The 20,797-nt window shown below is 40.4% G+C and overlaps 1 protein-coding gene across 3 annotated transcripts in view; it reads right to left on the bottom strand.

Moving 5' to 3' along the window:
• LOC116311037 (ADP-ribosylation factor-like protein 15) overlaps positions 1-20,797 on the bottom strand; it is a 96,944-nt gene that overhangs the window by 47,993 nt on the left and 28,154 nt on the right. For all 3 annotated transcript variants that reach the window (XM_039620551.1, XM_039620549.1, XM_031728039.2), the window contains 2 exons: positions 9,679-9,823; positions 8,215-8,274 (listed from right to left, as the gene is read on the bottom strand). In XM_039620551.1, coding sequence (XP_039476485.1) covers positions 8,215-8,274; positions 9,679-9,823 — 205 coding nt within the window. The remainder of the gene's footprint in view (positions 1-8,214; positions 8,275-9,678; positions 9,824-20,797) is intronic.

Below are 20,797 nucleotides of genomic sequence, written 5' to 3'. Positions count from 1 at the left end.
TATCATGCATTACTAATGCAGCCAACTCTCCACACCCATAAAAGATTTTCACATCCTTTCTCCAAAGTTATTGACAGTGAACTTTGATATAGGTCTAGGCTTTTGAATTTATTGAAATTAAAGAACTTTTAGACCTGAAAAGGTCAGCTGTTTACTTAATTAGTTAATCATCAATAAATAAATAACAGTTTAGTTTTTTTTTTTAAATCAACTCATTTTCGGTCATATTTCTGCAAACATTTCTCTAGCTTTTCACTAGTGATACTTAATGCTTTGCTTGTGGTGAAAAACAAGGCTATTTTAAGTTGCCAGTTTGGGTTTGAAGATATTCTAAAAAGGGCATTTTGACTAGTTTTGATATTTCAAAGACCAGAGAATTACAGTTAGTTCATCTTTAAGAAAAAGAATCTGTAGATTAGTGGAAGGTAAAACTACACATTTGTTCCTTCTGTAGTCATCTCCATCTTCCTTAAATAATAAGCTGACCTTACTTCACAAAATATTGTAAAACCCTAGTTTCAATGTGACAGAAACTAGTTCCCTTTGCAGTTTATTGTGAAGCATCAAGTGATTACACTTTACGGACACCGTCTGAAGCAAAAAAGCAAAAACATATGGCAAAATTAAGATTCTGTCTGAGTTACGATCCCTGTTAGAGGAGAGAGTGGGAAAAGCAGATATTTGCCATTCGTACAAACATGTAACAACATGTTCTGATTTTGTGTTTGACTTTTAGTTAATGAACAAAACTTGGATGCAAACGCCAGCAAAACGTCAAGCAGTCAATACGCAGCAAAAATTAAAAGCAGCTTGAATTCAGACTCTTTCTGTTGCATTCAATAGCCTGTGTTTATGAATTCATTCACAAATTCAAACAGCATGTCGTGCTCTATATTTCAACAATACATTTCAACAGTTGAACCCCTGCCACCCTATACTTCCTTTGGTGTAAATAAGACTACTGTGAGGGCTTGAACTTTTTGTTTTGGTCTCAGATTTACTGTCAGGTTTAGCAACTTATTAAACAGTTTTGCTACTTGGTTTAAGTTTTCTGGCAGCTTTCACCTTAAACAAAAACTCAGTATTAAGTCTTAAACTTTTGAAAAATAAATCCCGGAAAGCAATCCTCTTTGAAGTTATGCTAGTGCCAGAGACTGAGGAAAACGGCTACAACAGAGTGACGAGCGAGCCTGCTGGGACTGTTGAGCAAAGCTGTTGTAATAAAGTTCGCTTACTTCACTAAGGAATGACCTGGCTGGAACTGGAGTGAGGAGTAAAAAAACACTTCCACTGTCAGTACAACTGTCAGCCTACACATTAATCCCTTTCATTTATGCACACAATTAACAGCAATTGTTTATAGAAATGCAGCTTCACAAAATATCCTAAATGACTGTGTTACTGTATGCAATAATTTGGCAGATGTTACTATAAGCAATCATTTGACTGGTGTTATTATATGTAATATTTTGGCAGAACTTTTCCTTTTTGGGTGTGTAACCCTGGTCTTCGATGGCTGAGCCATTTTCATCATGTGCCACTGTAACTGACACAGCTGTTTACGGTTATGGAAAAGTAATGTGAGTGGTTCAAAGTGTAATAATCAATCACCGAGCCACTGATGTTTATATGACACTACCCACCTTCTTACACAAACAGTTTCCTGCACTAATATGAACAAAAATATTTAGATAAATCTTGCTTGTTTCTGATCTACGGGTTCTGAAATACTGAAAATGTTCAATATTTCAGAAATTTCAACATCAAAAGTTGGCTTTCCCAGAGCACCCTGAGGATACGAATGAGTTCTTTCTGATCCACCATTTAACCACAATGAACATGAAGGAAGGTAATATCCTTGAATAAGGCTTCAAATGCAGATCGGTTACACTCCAGACTTCAGAACTCCAAAACCAGAACAATCTGCGCCTTCCATCATCCGCTTTAAACGCAATGCAAATTACTTCACTGTGGTTGGATTTTTTTCCCCACACAAAGCAAAAGCTTCTTTTCAGGGTAAATTTACACACACGGTGGGGATATTTGATAGGAATGAGAACCGCATATGGTCAGTAGCAACTACTATGTAGTGTTTTTGTTCAGAGATGTGCTTGGTAGCTAAATTTGGCAGTTAAATTTTCTGTCATGTTAATCTGTCTTGCTCATCTCATCTCATCTCACTTGTGTCCTAGTTAGTCCATTGTTCTGTGGAGAGTAGGATGGCCAAGAACTACTGGGACAGGTTTAGGGGATTAAACTATTTCAGGTTTTGGGGGTAAATCACAGGTTTGGGTAAATGGTGCCCGTTTACACCAGTAAGGCTTCATGTTGAAAAATGATCAATGACATCTACATCTCACTACTGTTCTATCCTTTGATAGGACAGTAGTCCTCTCAACTGAGACATACCAGTGACACTGACATAAATACTTTGTTTTAAACTCCAGAAATGACAGCATGTGTGCATATTTGTATGTATATAATGTTATGACATGAATATCAATTCACTAATATGATATGCTGAATCATTCATTGTATGTGAAGGAAGTTAACAGTGATTCATATCTATCCCACTGCTGACATTTTCACTTGAAACTGGAGGTTGAAACAAAGTGTGTCTGTCCTCAGCAGAAATGTGTCTACAAAATATTTTGAATGATGCAAATCAGTTTTGTTTACTCCACAGCTTTTCCAAGTGGGTGCTACTGAGTGCAACATTAAATGATTTGGGGTTACTGACACTAGAGGGATAAATGAATGCAAACTTGCTTCTAAAACGAGAAAACACTTACAAGTGCTTTTAAATTCTATTTATTTGCAGTGATCGTTTTCCTCATCTTAACAGTTACAGGCATAAACAGACACTGTGTAATTTTAATTAACTACTAAATCTTCACCTATGTGCACCAAATGTGTATTGGCAAATAGCGAAAATTGAATGAGTAACTGTACTTTATTCATACACAAAATTAAGCTGATAAAATCCCATTCATAAAAAAATTGGGCAAGGCTCCAAATGCTATTTAAATAAACTACTTTTGTAGTATTTTTTTTTTTAAATAAACGACCATCATTATTAATTATTAAGATGTTATGGTTGCACTATGATTTACCTTGGAAAGAGGAACTTTAAGAATTAAAGGCTTTTCTGGGATTTCTTTTTCAACTATATGATAATAATGATACATGCAGCACCTGTATACAGTCATTAATAGGATCACACAGACACACACATGCTAATCTAGAAATAAAAGGTCAAACTTAAAAATCATACACCATATCAATATTCATTAACTATCACCAATAATGAATGTATAGTAATGAAAAATAACAAAGTAATGTAAAGCCTTGTTTCAAATAGTCTACAGCCTGTTTAAACAACACCTCTGCATGTACAAAGATGCAGCGCTGTTATTCAAATCAAATGTCTAAATGTCTAACCCCAGCCACATCGCTACAGAACAACAGCAGTGTGTTGTGACTATTAGGGTCACTTCATCAGCTGTCCCTGCGTGACATGAATGCACACTGTGAAATGGCCCGTCTAGACTTGACGTCATGTCACTGTCCACACATGTAGACACACACACACACACACACACACACACACACACACACACACACACACACACACACACACACACACACACACACACAGTCACACTGGAGGTGCCCTTCCCACCTAATCCTCATACCTGGCACAGTAGCTAATGTGTGTCAGACTAAAGATAAGTACAAAAAATGATGCAGTTTTGCTGCAGTGTTGTTGTCCGCTGAATAAATGAACAGTATCAGTCGCTTCATGCTTCCATCCTAGAATTAAAGAAGGCACAGTTCTCTCTGGGTATTTATTTATTTAACGCCTAATTATAATTTCTAATTAGTCCCGAGAGGCTAATACAGCATGGCATACTGATGACACTGATTGACTGTGTCACTATTTAAATAAAAAGCTAAGACAGAGCAGAAGATTATTTGGATTTTGTCGCCTCAGAGCAGACAGACTCTGCAATGAGATCACACTTTTGGTCTTTTTCCATGCACATTTATCTTAATTTACAAATAACCTGTTCAGAGGTGGAATCCAACTTATTCTGATTCATCTTCTCCAGGTTAGGGTTAAATCAGGCTTGGATGTGTTTATTTTTGTTCTTTCATCCTGTCATACTCTTCTCGCAGCAAAGTTTTGTCAATCCTGCAGAGAAGTGGAAATTACTAAGTTATTTACAAGCTAAATACACTGACTGGCACGGCAGACAAGCCTTGTCTGATACGAGCAGGGTGTTTTATCAAGGCCAGACAATGTGTCTAAATCAATAAGGGAAGCTTGACAGGAGTAAAACAAAGTGAGACATTGTTTTGGGTTTTTTTTGTCTTTTTCTTGAGAACATCTAACAGCACAGACACAATATTAAAGATCAGACAGTATGGTAGGCAGAAGGAAAAGACAAAACCAGAGTAAATACCAGAGAACAAATTAAAATAAGTTAGTAACAAAAGCATGAGTCAGACAAACATATCACCCAGCCTGGTAACATCCATCATGGCATGCCTTCCCAAAGGTTGATTTGTGCCTTTCGTCTATAGTACATTTTGTAGATATGACAATCTGGTCCAGTGCACTCAAAGCACGGCGATTTAAAAATGCATAACCAGACTTATGCGGCATCTACACAGAATCTACAGCGTGAGCAGCACGTTGCCAGGATAGATCTGCTCCAGAGCCCCATGCTACGTGTAGAAAGAGTTCAGACACAGCACTGAGCTGTAGGTCACATGCATTTTAATGCTATAGTTAGGTTCGGCAATATGCAGAAGCACGGAAGCCTTGGAAAAAAAGTTTATTTGGGTGTCAAGTAAAATACAAGCTAATTATGCTTTAAGTACGGATTTACTGGCGTAGTATAGCTCAATATAACAACATGCTTGTGTGCAGTACTCCAAAAACAAAGAAAAAATAAAGACAACACTGTGCTGCCTGAAGGCACAGATAGCATGCATAGGTGGAACGCAAGAGCAGAGTTTACCACGCAAAACAACACACATACATTATGACCTCTGACTACTCTGTAGTGGAGGCTAAGCTGAAGCACAAACAACAGCCCAAACACATAAGCGTAGCTCATTTGTTTTCTGCATATTTTGATACTACCCCCTGCTGACAATACACAGATCCACCATGTAGGTGGATCTAATTGTGCATGACCAATGCACAACCATTCCAGTCCTTTAGATAAAACAGAGCTGAAATACTTAGGTAAAATTGTGTCTTTACAGCCTTTTATATTTTAAAGTGAACTCCAAGTGCAACACCGTATGATCAAAATTACAGGGTCTCCTATAGGAGCTGTTGGCAATAGAAACCCATGTCATGAAGCTCCCAGTACACAGCTTTTGTGCTGATGTTAATGGCAGAGGAGATTTTAACTCAGCAGTTACTGGGTCTCAGCAGGGTCTTGGTGACTTTTACACACAATGCACCTCAGCACTCGGTGAGACTGCACTCTAACTTCACATGGTCTGAATAATTTGGTACATAAGCGCTTTTACCTTGCAGTAACACTTATAGTTAATTGTTGAATATCTATGTGGGAAAAGCTTTCACAAGCTGACTTGTTGCTGGTTGGTTTCCTTTTGCTGTACCATGCTCGAATTTATGCCCGATCTAGGTACGGCCTACTCTTTCACATCCATGTCTGCAAAGATAGACTGTATAGCTTGGTACTGAAAATACCTGAATTCCAACGTTAAGTGGTGCGACCCAATACAATCTCATCTCTATACCCAATTTTCATAAGTTCACTGCAGCCCTTAATTTTCCTAGAAATTACCCAATGAAGGTGATTGTGTGTGCAAATGTCAGAATCAGCTGCATGGAATATCTTTAACCTGATTGTTGGGGTTTTTTTTGTGTAATTGTAGGGTCTTTACCTTTCAATATAAAAGGACCATGAGGTGAACGCTGTTGTGATTTGGCACTATAGAAATAAAGTAAAAGAAAAACGAAAGAACTGATGCAAAACATCTCCTGCTGCTTGCTACGTGTGACAAAGGACAATTTCTGATCATGTCAAGTTTGTATTCTCCTCATATGTTCATGAGTTCAACTTATGAAAGATTTTGCTGCATGCCAGAAATGTTGACCTTAACATACTCCCATACTCCCAGTTCAGCTGAAACTACCTTTGTCTCCCAGATGTAAAAGGTTGAGCAATAATAAGGCTTACAAAACCAAGGAAATGAAGAACGGCACATAAAAAAATAAAAAGCTTGAATGCTTGCGCTTTTGTGAGGAAGTTTTATGTGACTTTGTGTCTTTTAAATGGTTTGCGTGCTCTACTCAAACAAACAAATACTGACAAACAGGTCATCTGACCTAGGGCACATACGTCACCTACATACGCAAACCTTGCTTTACCTTTCGGACTGTTAAGTGTCAGTTCCTCACTGATCTTCAATAGGCTTTCCGGTGGGATGGGAAGGAAATACACAGGAAGTGCTTCACATCCTGACACTTCTCAACAAGAGCGTCTTCCCTTGCCTTAGTCAGGGCTGAGTAAAGAGAACAAGCCACAGAGGCATTGTGTAAAACAAGGGTTTCGGGGTCAGGAACACTGATGTCTGTGCGTCACATCTTGTATCATTTTTCTGCATCATTGATGCAGTGCAAAATAACATAAAACTAAACCAGGCATGTTTGCTTGTTTAAAAGCCATAGGGAGAAGGGAGGAATAAAAGAATACTGACAGAAGTGGGAAGTGTTGAGTAAGTTTTAAACTGTGCAGAACAAGCCTGCCATAATCAGAAGACACTCTGAGGGTCTCTGTATGAAAACTGACCAGTGGAAAATTATGCAAGAGCATAAACTCTTCCAATTATATATTTGCGTCATATACAACTGGAAGAAAAGGTGGATGCCTGCGCAGGGAAAAAATAATGGCTGCAAATCAACACCTTTTCTCACACACAATATCCAATATCCTCAAAAAAAAGGTAGTTAGTAGAGGCGTCAAAACATGTGCTTGTTTTTACCATCTCCAATACATCCATATCGGATGGCAACATAAATCACTCAAATGCCTGTGTTCTGTGTATTTACAAGGAAAGGAGCAGGGGAGTAAAGTGTCCAGGCAGGAGGGCTAAGAGAAAGAGAGAACAGATTTCATCACGCTTTTCTGTGGTGGCAGCCTATACTAACGTCTCTAAATCAAGTGTGTCATCCGTGGGACCAGTGTTTTTCCAACCACAATCATGTTACCACTGTTACCACCAGACTGGCTTTGACCCAATCCAGAAAAACCTAGTTTGAAAAAAAAACAAAAAAACAAAAAAAAAACCCCTAATGCGTTCTGTCCAAATTTGGTAGCTCCCTCGTTGGTGGTCCCCCCCCAGTGCCTCTTTTTGTATTTGTGTGAGTGTGTGCACTTCATCTTTTCAGACGCCTAAGTTGGGTGATCCTTGAAAATATGCACTGCACCTGTCATGCACAGGAAACTGAAATTACAAAACAATCCATTCCTTTTATTTCTCAAGGCTCTCTTTAAGGACTTCGATTGCATTAGCTCGGTTTATTTATCCCATCCTCCACCTCAGGTTTCCTCATCTCAACTTAATGGCTTCCTCGAGTGTTGTACATTTCCAGGAATAATACGGTGCACGTTGTTCAGCATTGGAAATTTAAAACACACAAAAAACAAACACACTAACACATCTGACGTCTATACATACATGTCTGTGTCTGAAAGATGTCATGCTACAGGTCACAAAAAGAAACACTTTTTCCCCATTCTTGACGTTTGTGCCCGTTTGTGTAAACTTCAATTGAAGAGATGTGGTAATGACAGAATAAATTTTATTGTGGATGAAAACCATTAAAGTATATATCTAACTGGTCACATATGCACTTTTGTATACCTGTGCAACATATGAGTGTTTTGTAATCGAGGAACAAAATATTCCAATATTCCAATGATGTCCTTGGAAAAAGAAGCTGGCCATGGTTTGGTGGGTAAACAGATCATAAAGTACTGATTTCAAAAAAGAAAAAATTCATTATGGCACAACAACCGTTGCCTCAATCCACTTTATATTGTAAGGTAAAGACCCTACAGTAATACAAAGAAAACAGAAAATCCCAATAACCACATGATGCAGTTACTGTTCCAGTGGCCAATGCAGACGTTACAAACTTGAATTCCTGCATTTACTTCTTACCTCCAAGTTCTTTTACATTCAAGATGGCATTTGGAAAGGGTACTGCTTTGATGCTGAAACCTGAGAGGAAAGAAAACAATGAAAATCCATCATTGTAATCACCTAAAGAAATTGTACTTCCCTCTGTGTCAGTGTGTGTGTGTCCAGCACATGCTAGGAGTGATGAGAGTCAGCTTTTAGGAATGCTGGCTACATTTACTTTTCAATAGTGAGAAAGTGGATTTTTTTTTTAAGAAAGAAAGAAAAAAAGGAAAGAAAAAGAAATCCATTTTATCATTAGGTTTCCCCGGGATATTTGGTGTACCTTTTCCAAACCACCAGCTGGTGAACACACACACAGGACTGACAACATATTTGTGTTATAAACATGAAAGAAAAACACTTTGTGTGGTCCAGTTTTAGAAAAACAGAAAAACAAGAAGAGCTAAACAGAAAAGTGTTTTGTTCTATGTTGGGGTTAGCGGAGGATACAACTAAGTACTATCGTGTATTATGTGGTTTGTTTATGCGGCTGCGTACGGGAAAGAGTGGGAAATGGTAGAGAAACCCACTAAAGGGCAAAATTTAATGTTGCTCAAATTATGGTAAATTGTCTTGGTGGGAATTCATTTCCTGACAACATTTACAAATAGGAGGAGAGATGTGAAAGCAGATTATGATTTTACAAGCATCTAAATTAATCACTATGTACATTACAACAGTGCACAATTATGAAGCAGGAAGTAAGAGTATTAGCAGGAGAGTTCCCCCTTTATTGGCCTTCCCGTTCTTCCTTCTGTACATTTGGCAGATGGACAGTGCTGACAGCTAAATCTGCTTTCAGAGATGAACACTAATTTTCTCATTTATCTATTAAGGCTTACTCATCAGCAGGCACAGAGAGCTATTCACTCACCTAACACACCCCGTGACACAGAAAAATGCAAACTAACTGTTACAGGCAGCACATTTGGGAATTACGTTATATTTAGCTTCTCCTGGAAAAAAGAGTAAATCTAAAGTGGGACTTCTGCAACAGCTCAACACTGCTGCTGTCAAAGCCCGGGAAGGAGACAGGAATGTCAGGGTTCTTGAGGGATTACATATATGGAAAGCAGAGTGCTGACTACCACAAGAATGATGTGCAAACCCTGAAACCGCCTTCTTTTCTGGACATAACACCAGCCTGCCACTTGATTGAAAAAGAAAAACCAAGTATTGGCAGGTGACATCCTGACATCTATTCTGGCACAAACACTGGGACTGGAAAAAGTCCTTCCTCTATTGGAAAACTTTAATACCTGGATAGTACTATCTGTCTGTTTCAAGAGCATGATGTCCTTCAGATTCGAATCACAAAGGACTAAAAAAGAGAAAGATTGCAAGAACACATGTGAGCAAAGGGAGATAGGTACAACAGCAGAGGGTGCATGCTTAATTTTTTATGCCTTCTTTTCCACTGATCCATGTCTTATAAGCACATACCTGTTGTAGGAACTATGCCATCGGTGCTCTCACTACAGAGGCGTGAGAGCAAGCTGGTCTTTCCAGCACCTGTCAGGCCAATGCACACCACATCATACTCTGGTCTCGGCGGTGGGGGTCCTTTACAGCACAGTGCCCGAAAACACTAAAACAAAGCATACAAAGCAATGAATGCATTGGAAAACAATTCCACGCGACGGGGGGGGCGGGGGGGAGAATAGGGAATTGGAGGGAAGACCGCTATAATTCTGCATTTGCAATGAAAACAATTCTTAGGATAAATTCTTGCCTCCATAACTCTGCATAAAAACTCTCACAGGCATTTCTGTCTTCATACGGCAAAACAAAAATTCACACCTCATGTCAAAAAACAGGTCGAGTATAGGGAACACGTGCAGCTGATGTACAAGGAGCAAAAGTATACAAATGATCGAGCAGAAAGCTTAATAAAAAGAATGCACCATGACAAAGAATGACACTACCATGATTTTTACATGTACAATTTAATTTAATCATGCCACATAGAGAAAATGTCATTGACAAATTATATTCAATCAAGGGGTTAGATGCATGCATCCAAGTGCTGGTCCAACACGTTTTTGTCTGCATGTAAACCTTGTCTGATTGGGCCCTTATGGCAGCCAGAGGCAGACCTGTCACTCCATGAATCACAGCCTGGGACTGAGGGCCTGCTGTGAGACATTAAGGGGCAAATGCAGTGTGAACCGTGAATGAGAACTTTAAACTTGTGTGGGGAGATCAGTATCCAAAACTAAAAAGAGATCTCTTTTATTAGCAAGACAGGAACCAGTCTGGACATGGCAGGGCAGACTAACGCACACACACGCGCATGCACACGCACGCACACGCACACACACACACACACAGTCTCCTACCCATCTACTATATCACATTTCAAGTACAAGAACATCAACACAAGATTTCCTACTGCTCATGTCAGAGGACGACCCTCCTCAACACACTGTTGCTGTGCTCAGAGACTTTAACAAGAAGTAAAAACATGCGCAAGTCTGCATGAACTGCTGCACATCTGTGTGCATGCTGTCCAGGTGTGCCATCAGAAAAATAATAAGAATAAGAATAAGAACAACTTTATTTATCCCGAGGGAAATTCTTTTGTCATGTACATGCTCAAAGCAGCAGGAGAGACCGAGAAACAGATGAAATAGATATAAGATATACAATATATACAATAAGAATAGTGTACAGTAATATACAGTAGGATAGTGCAAGACAAATAATCGGATAACTCTAACAAAGTAATATACATAACTATATCCTGGTGAATAAATAACTAAACTATCAGTGCAGGCGGTTCTAGAAAGTGACAAGTATTGTGCAATAGAATGAAGGGAGTAGCAGCATATGATGGGGGGATGAAAACAAATATTCAATAAGTACTCTTGGGTAATATTGCACGGTCTGGAGGGAACAGAATAACATAGGTAATAGTCTCAGGAGAATCACCTACAGAGTGAGGAAGAGTTAAACAGTCTTATTGCCATCGGTACAAAAAGAATACCTTGGTGGGCAGAAGCAGTTAAACTAATGAGAGGATAAACAAATATTCATCATCAGTTTTCAAGTTGGTCTGTATGTTTGTAAATTCCAGCTTTAAGCTGCTATAAAAGCCTTTTTATCTCAAGTTAAAAGAAGCAAATGAACATCCAATAAAAGAGCAATTTTACAAGATGCATCCATTGCCGCTTTTAAATTGGAGGAGAACAAAACAAAGTGCTTCAGCCTCAGTTCATCTACAGAGCCCAAGACATCAATGACTACTGGGGTCAGTTTTCAGAGTCATGCCAAAACAGGACTGCCGTTTGATGGAGATGTGGGGAATCTGCTTCAGCAGAACCAGACGTCGGCTGAGCAACCCGAGCCCCCCCGACTCCTTGGTGAACCCACCAGTCTGCTCAAACAGGAAACATTCTCCTTTTCCAGAAAAACTGTAAGATCAGAAACACACGCGTGTCAGATAGAAGAGCACATGTACAAACTTGGTTTGATTGGGTTCTTTTCTTCTCTTCTCTGAAGCTACATGTACAGGTTTCTGTAGAAGGTGAAAACTACCCTAGCTATCAGCCAAGGGGACTGACAGCTGATGTTTAAAAAGAAGGGTTGAGGAAAGTGAAGATGGAAGAACTTGAGCAGGTACAAATAGATTTTGAGTTGAATAACTCGAGTATTCCGAGCCCTATGAAATAATTGCTAATCCAGGAGTAAACATTGTTTTTAAAAAGGTATTGAAGAAGGGTGCTGCCCCATTGTGGGAGCAGAATGAGAGGACTACTCCCACCAGAGAGTTGTGATTTCACAACAGTTACTAAAGGAGCATCCAGGCCCTGACCCTGGGGTCCCCATGTACACAGTGGCCCCTGTGAGAGAGAGATGGCAGCTCCCACCTCTGGCCCTCTTTGACAGCTCAAGATTGACGAGGAGAGCTAGCTCAAAAGGCTCACAGGAGAAAAATAAATATGTCGGAAGGCCTTTGCCTACTTCGAGACATGCCCCTCCCCGTCAACCACATACTCAATGTGGCACTGAGACCAACAGCACAATCACAGAGACTGTCCAATGATGACTGCTTCCATAAATCTCCAATGTATTTATACAAACAGCTGAAATTGAGTTTTCAGTTGTATTCAACCCATACAGTAACGTATACTTTGATAAAGGAAAACATCTACAGAAACTCATCAAAAATAAAACCAATGAGGCCACTTGTCAATCTTCCTGGCAAAAGACTCTGGGAATGACAAGCATTTTATATAGACTCTATTGATTAGTTGCCTCTTATAGGATTGGACATGTTTTAGTTGTGCTTTCCTGAAAGACCTGCCTAGACATTACCTCACTGTTGTTGTGAAAGTTGATTAGCTAGGCTTTATGTAAATGAGAATCATATCACAGAAGATGTAGCCAGGCTGCGTTTTCTCCTCAAGAGAAAGATGCATGACAGAAAAAATGGAAAAAGAAACACCCCGCTCCCCAGGCCTCCAATTTTAAAAAGATGCCAAGACTTTTAATGGGTGACATAATTAGGCCTCCTAGCAGAGCATAGCTCAAGTAGACACTGAGCTTATTAGCATTTAGCCTCATCTAAATAATGGGGGGTTCCCATATCAAGAGTTTAAAAGGACAATGATGTATGAAAACTGCTGCAGTTCTTTTTCCTCCCAATGTTTTACTTCACATAATGCTCAAAGCCACACCACATGGTATAGCGAGCACTCCAACAATGTCTCCACAGACCCTCCTGACCTCAAGTTTGTTCATTTGCATATGGTTAACACATGATATATACATGGATTTTGGGACTGAAAAAGATCAAGGCAAAGAGTCCCACTGACTAAAGGATTCAGATAGACTTAAAACAAAACAACAACAAAAAAACTAATAAATGAAAACATTTTTGTCAGTGACACATAAACCGTCATGGTGTAAATTCACCTGACGTGGTTGGATGGAAAAAGAGCCAGGCTCTTTTTAGAAAATGTATTTGTATTTTTAGAGGTAATAAATGTGGGATAGAGGGAAGCCGCTATACCCACAGAAGACTAGTTCATGTTTCACTCTCGTACTCTCTTGCTACTGTCGAGACACCACAGGACCGGAAAATAGGCAGTGGCATGACAGCATGTTCCAAATTGAGGCTCCCAACAAGCTTTCAGTTTGTATGGACAAGCTTTGATCTTGTTGAAGTTATTAAATTAAACTTTAGTGTTGTCAAAGGAGACACAGAGAACATAGAAATCAAATATGCCAGCTTGGAAACGCTGATTTCATACCTATTCTGTTAAAAATTGGATCTTTGGAAACGGTAACATAACAAGTATGGTTTCTGCATATTGCTAAAACATCTCAACAGGTGTGCAGCATCAACTAATTCTGCTACAGAAATACTCATGACAGCTACATAAATACTACCCTGTAATGGTTACCAATCTTTCTGGATCCTTACGATCTTTAAGTCTTAATATTTTTATCAGGATGTTTGGCTAACATTACCCAAACTTAACAAAATCTGACAAAAAATGCTTTGCCAGAAAAGTTCAGATACTGTATTTCTGCAGAATATTATTGTAAGGGGTGAAACTTCAACTTCAGCAACTGAGTAATTGCAAATGTTTATCCAGTGTTTAGTGTTTTTGGAGGAAAAAAAAAAAAAAAACAGTTTAGGGAGACAAAAGAACGAAAATTCTGTAAACCTTTGGAAATAAGGGGATTTATTGATCTATATGGAGTAAGTGCCAGATGACTAAGTCAACTGCCCTAACCACATTATACATTTTGCAAAAAAAAAAAAAAAAAAAAAGTGGCTGAAAAAAACCGCAAATTATACATGAAGAAAATCTGTCAAGCAGATGCATAAGTGCCCTTTTTAGCCCCTGTCCTGCCCATTAAGCATGTAAAACACCATGTTGAAAGGTAGATTACTCATCAGCCAGTAAGTCGGAACTATTTGCACTCATCAGAGTCATGGTGCTAATGAGTATAATAATGCCTGCTTAAAAACTCCTGTATCACATTTAGCCTTTGGTATTCAGGAACACACAGGCATACCAAGAAGTAACTGCGGCCTCCCCCTTGGCTGCAAACACATAAGCTGCACATACTGACTTCCGGTACAACAGAAGGGACAGGATAGAAGAGAGGAGGAGGAGGAGGGAAAAAACAAACAAACAGAAAGGACACCCAAGACACTGGCCTCAGTAGTCATGCCCACTGCAGACAGACAGACAAAGAGTATGGGCAAGCAGGTTTTTTTTTTTTTTTCCCCTCCAGACCAAGTGTCGGGACAACACTTGCGTGCAGGGCTCACTCCTGACCTTTGGAAATGACAGTCCTTTATATGGGTGTCCCCATGGAGGAGCAGTGCTAACAGCTATGTGTGTAATAACACACCAGCTACAGTCATAACACAGGCCTGCAGTGGAGAGGATGTATAGAGAGGCAGGCTGTGAGGTATGAAGGTAGTGTAGGGAGAAGCAGGGAGGTGGAGAGGGTGTGCAGGCAAAATGGGGGTGGTGGTGGGTGGATGGCTGCATTCATTCATCCTCATTCATCTTCTCCCCCCCTTCAGTTGTTGTTATTTGCCACTTTGAAGCTGGATGGGGGGTGAACAGTGGGACACAGTGTGGTTCAGTACAGTGAGGGTAGGGGGTGTGTGGGGCGCACTGCATGCCATTCTCGTTAAGGGGTGAGAGAGACGTGCTAGACACACAAGGCTACTCAATGGACTCTTCCCATGCTAGGTTACTGCAGACTGTTGTTACTCCAAAAATCACAGATTGCTTCAGGCCCAGGTCTGCACCACACCAAACCACGCTCCACCCGTTATTTTGCTTCATAACATAGCACATATTTCTGACCATTAATTTGGCATGCTTAAGTGTTACTGCCATTTTTCTAACCACACATGCCTCTCATAGCAGTGGATTTTCTTCCACTGGTGCAGACAAGATGCTACCAGCATTATGCCTATCAGCACAAGCACGAATGACTGTTTTCTTATACCTTAATTGCAAGTAAAAACAAATGCCATGTGGATTTGGCAGTGAGAACTCTGATATGCTTTCAACTGTAGCTACAGGTGATGAAATACAAGATTTACTGCACTTCAAAAATGATGGCCAGTTAAGGACACTAAACAGGTGCCATTCATTACCCCGCATCAGAAATAGATCCCTGAACACACACACACACACACACACACACACACACACACACACACACACACACACACACACACACACACACACACACACACACACACACACACACACACACAGAAAGAGTACACTGGAACATTTGGGGGATACGCATCGCTCCCGTTCCATGTGCCTCGACAATACACATCCAGTTGTGTGGAATGTTTTTGATGCAGGGCATGCTGAATATGTCTACTGTTGACTTCAACAGCTTAAAACAAAATATCTCAGAAGGCTGCTGAACTGAAATGACAGACATACAGCAATAAGGAGATGACCCTGTCTGCGCTAGCTCAACATCCCGTCTGGTGAAGTAGACCATGTCTTACTTAAGTCGACAAAACAACCCACAACCCATTATGCCAGCTTGTCTCTGTGTTTACGGGGAGGTCTTGTTTTAAAGCTGATTTGCTTGTCACCGTTTTGCAGGCACATCATCCCTTTATTCGAAAGCAACATCCACTCTCTTTCTCTCACTTTCTCTGTCTCTCTCCCCTATCACCCCCGCTACCCAATTCATTCATCCCACTTCTGTCTGTCTGGCCCTCGTTTCAGAGCTCAAACACTATTGCCCTGACGTTAAGGTGTCTGGACAAGGAGACAAGCTAGAACACACACACACGCGCGCGCACACACACATGCACAGAAAGTCACAGAGTGAAGTTAGAGCGCCCCCCAGCTTTTTGCTGGAACATACCACATATTTTACACTGCAAAGGAAAGGGCAAAGCTTTGCACCAACTCATTTACTGTAACTTAAGTAACAAAAATGGCTCTAAAACCTTCATGTATCAAATTTCCACTAATTCTGAGAATCAGTTTCATGGCAGCAAACACAGAAAGAGAAAAACTAATGGGTGCTGCCTGCCACCATCGAACAGAAGCAAACTCCCTTCATTAATTTGGCTAAACAAGTTAACGTGACAGACTCTTTGGAACCTTGAGTCCAGTTTTAAGACAACCAAGATATGTCTAGACTATAAATCTGGACTTCGAAAAACAAACTGAAGCATCTACTTGCTTCCCCCCTAACCCCTTCACTTCCCTTTTTCAGTAAGCAGCTCCAATGTTAGCCTTCTCCTATCTGGCCTGACATGGTAGCTTGTGACCCTGCCTGGATGAGGAGAAGGCCAGATCAAAGGCAGAGGAGCAGCCTTGGAAAAACACTTGGGCTGAGAATGGACGGGATATCTGTCAGGAAGCCTTTCCCACTGGGCTCACTAGTGCTAGAGCCCAGGGATCAGGTTACCACCCAAAAACACCGACATGAAAGAGGGGGAGACGCTAATCCGCATACATGGGGCTCTCTGTCTGTCCTCCAGTTGCACTCCACCACCAATAATGTATCCCTTCTTCCCCTCTGCTCCTTACCCTCTAAAATCTCCACAGCTCAGTATCTCTGAGTCACTGCCAAACCACACCAATTTAACTTACCCATACACCCCCCGGGCTTCTCTACACCACCACTTCTCCCTGCTTCAACACCCCGAAAACACTCAAGCTTCATCACAGAGGATTAACAGGAAACCCTGACACACCCTTTTGTTGAGGAGACAGAGGGGGCTTGGGTGGTTTGCCACCCCGAGAGGGTCTTTTTTTCCCCACTGGGGTTCCTGATCCAGTTAGAGAAGGAGACGTGAGGACTTCATGTCTCAGCCTTCTTACCAACCTCAATGACATGCACACACAAGAACTTCCACAACTCCAAGCTGTATAGACGAGGCCTGCTGGTGGCTATCAGTTTTCCAGTAGCAATGAGCAGGGACTAAGAAAAGAAGGATGCAGTGAGAAAAGAGGCTGGGGCAGGGAGGGAGCATTTGTAGGAGTGTGTGGGATAAAGGGAGTGTTCAAAATGAGGATGGCATATATGTGTATGTGTGTGGCAGGGAGTGGGGGGTGGGTGTCAGTGCTGTAAATCTTGATGTCACTGACAGGAAGACTGTTGCAGGACCATTACCATAAATCTGACAAACGCTAAGTTGATGGGAGGCTGTATCTGTCTGGTCAGGGACCAGTCTAGACGGTCCTATTGAGGGGTCCTACAGCGTAGCCCTGTTTGTTTCCAGCACCATCTGGATGTGGCAGTAAGTACCCGCTGCTGTGGTTCACATATGCAAACAAACACAAAGTATACAATGTGCACCATTCCCATAGCCATTGCAAAGGCCCTGATCTTTGTATCTCAAACAATAACCACAATTTATTTGTGTAGTGTACTGACAGAAATTCTAGAACAACAGGTTACACACAGTATCAAAGTAATATCAAAGTTCTGTGGTCAACTTTCTTGTATAATTATTGCATTAAAATGTTACTCTGAACTTCTGTGGATGATAAATTGGTAGCCAACTATTCAATGGGCTCCTAAGGACTTTTGTTAGATTAAAGCAAACCTACACCACATACACTAAACCGTTAAGGTTGTGAACACGAGATCTCCACAGTGGAGGATGTTTGCACTGCAAGCCGGGTATACGCCGGTCCTGAACAGTTTTGCTTGTTGGCAGGATGTATTCACTCAAGGAAGCAGCCGCTGTGTGGAAGTGGTGCTGCCATGAGGTGGGTGGCATGTGTCACATAAAACCCGAATGAATGTCCAGCAGAACACTGCATGGTAACAAAATGAGTACTCTTAGTCACTTCACCTGTCAATGGTTTTAATGTTGTAGCTGAGAGATCTACAGTCTAATAACTGTGTTGAGGAAGATGTGATTCAGTGATTCATACCGATTACCTCATAGACATGCTATGATTAACAGGGTATATTATCAAGTTTAACCCCCCCCCCATAAAAACAACACACCATCTCCCAAGAGATGGAAACACAGAAGCATGATAGTTTTGCAATGCTGAATGCTTTTCAAGCATCCATAACATTTGCAAAAGTCACTGTGACACAGCTTTTACAGATGCTTTTTGTAGCCTGCGTTTCCTGCCTAAAATCTTATGTTCATTTTCTACAAACGAAGCTTGAAAAACAAGCTCTCGTTTAGTTTATCAAAGATTTTCTATTGAGGCACTGACCTACTATTAAAAAAAAGAAAGAAAAACAAAAACATCCCTCTATCTCTGTGAGTCTCTCTCCCTCTCTCTCAACAAACTGGGCAAGAGTTCACCTGAGGAGAATCTGGGACTGATCAGCACTGCGCGGGTTCCACACTTTGTCCCATTTACAGAGGCCAGGCGTGGGTCACAGTGCAGCCTGAGGTGAACACTTTCACTACAGTTTAATACTTACACTTTGTTTTTGATGAATACAGAAGTGTCCCCTCATTAACTAAGTCCAAAACTTCATGCCTTCATGCTTGAAAGGAATGTAACGAGTAGCATAACAAATTACTTTTTCCTGGAAGTAATTAAGTAATGTACGGCATTACTTTTAAAAAAGGTGTTCTATGTAATATTTGTGATAATAACTTTGAGTAACGACTAAAAATATATATATATGTATGTATGTATGTATGTATGTATGTATGTATGTATGTATGTATGTATGTATGTATATATATATATATATATATATATATATATATATATATATATATATATATATATATATATATATATATTTCACAACAAAGAGGGAAATACCTCAACAAACATGCACAAACATTTGACCCACAGCACTGTAATTTCTTTATTGCTGCTTAGAAATGGTGGTGACTCTCAAAATGGAGCCAATGAAACTTGATGAGGAATCAAAGTCAAGTCCAAGTGATATTGATAATCGAATCGGAATCACTAAATTTGTATCAAAACCCAGATTAAGACTGTCTGAAAGATCTGATGATCTGTAAGATCTTGATAGGAATAATATAATCCAAACAGCGTGTCCCACTAGACCCCCCAGCCCCCTCCCCAGCCGACACATTTATCTGTCTGGAGCCTACCTTGGAGCTTCTGTGTTTCATGACATCTACTGGAAAATTACATTAGGTTGAGAATAAGAGGGACAGCATTAAGGGGCCCACCCACGGGACTGTTTTCATGTTCTTCTCTTTTTGTTCAAGAAAGCATAAGGGTGAAGTGGTGGCAAGGCAGTTGCATTCACAGTGGACACCTTTACTCCATGGGACATCCAGAGGGTAGATAAGGAGGCCACAGAAATGAGGGGGTTGAAGGGGTTCCACTGGGCGCCATTACGGTAAATAAATCTTCTAAATTGGGGAGGGCGATTAGCTTGGCTACATTAGCATACTGCGGCGGCAAAAACTTTGGTATCCTGGGCACAGCGTAGGGCAAAAAGATGTTTTTCTGCACCCATATAGAGGATCAAAGCTTAAGGGGCCCCCTTTTGAAGGCCCTGAAACTAGTGTGCGTGAACCAAGGGGGGTGGGGGGCGCCCCATCTCACAGACATAAAAAGGATGGGTGGATGGGGAGGGCACTCATCTCACTTTCATCAGTTAAAGCTCACTTTCATACAGCATTTATGTGTCGATGACTAAATCGATTGTTGATTAAAGCAAAATTAGGGTCCCCCATTCTCCCTGAAAAACGTGTGGGAACGTTTCAAGTTTGTCGTTAAATGTGAAAGACTTTTCCCCATTAGCCATTTCATGGCTCCGGTTTGACAAACAATTAAAAGCCATCAGAACGAGACGATTTTTATATAGACTGTATGTAACACAAAAATAATCATAATATATCTATAATATTGTTTCACTGAACTAGTCCTCACATGATAAGATACAAACAAGGCCCAACCACGGGGATCATATTAACAGCCTGACCCTGTTGATGACAAAGTGTGTGGATTAGGAGAGAGGATAGAGAAGAGTATTTTGGAGATCTACCAAAGATGGTAAATGGAAGCGTTTTGACCCACAAACAGAAAAGACATGACTTATTATGAATATAGTTGTGGCTGATGATGTAATCTAAACTCAGTATGCAAGCCAAAGCTTTCTGCAACTTTCTGCAACCTGTTTTCAAATTGCAAGAAACTAAATTTACAAATAACTAAAACTCATGATTCTATCTACTCTTCTGACTATAGTAATCAATACTGACATTTCTTATTTAGTTTAATTCTTGTTTACAACCTATAGCCCAAACCTGAGTGGAGCGGCAGATGATGCGAAATGTTGACATGATTAATAAGTTTAAAATAGGAAGCTGATCGGTGGAACTTTAAGCTGTGGTAACTCCTTTTTGTTAAACTCCACTGTTGGATATGCAGTGATGTGCCCTTTCACTTGCAAACAATCTTCACCAGAGTTCATTCAGGGACTTGGACAGAGAGTTTCAGTAAAGTTATTACAAAATTTGTGATTTGTAAGACACAACTCTCTGTACTCTGTTGAACAGGAACAGAATCCAAATGGGAAGAGCTATCGGATCACAACCCTAGGTGTGGCACTAGCAGTGATGCCAAAGAGAAAA

This window comes from Oreochromis aureus, linkage group 12 (assembly GCF_013358895.1).
Source record: "Oreochromis aureus strain Israel breed Guangdong linkage group 12, ZZ_aureus, whole genome shotgun sequence".
Classification (NCBI taxonomy): Eukaryota; Metazoa; Chordata; class Actinopteri; order Cichliformes; family Cichlidae; genus Oreochromis; species Oreochromis aureus.
The sequence above is the reverse complement of the archived record's forward strand: the minus strand, read 5'-3'. Positions and strand labels throughout refer to the sequence as shown.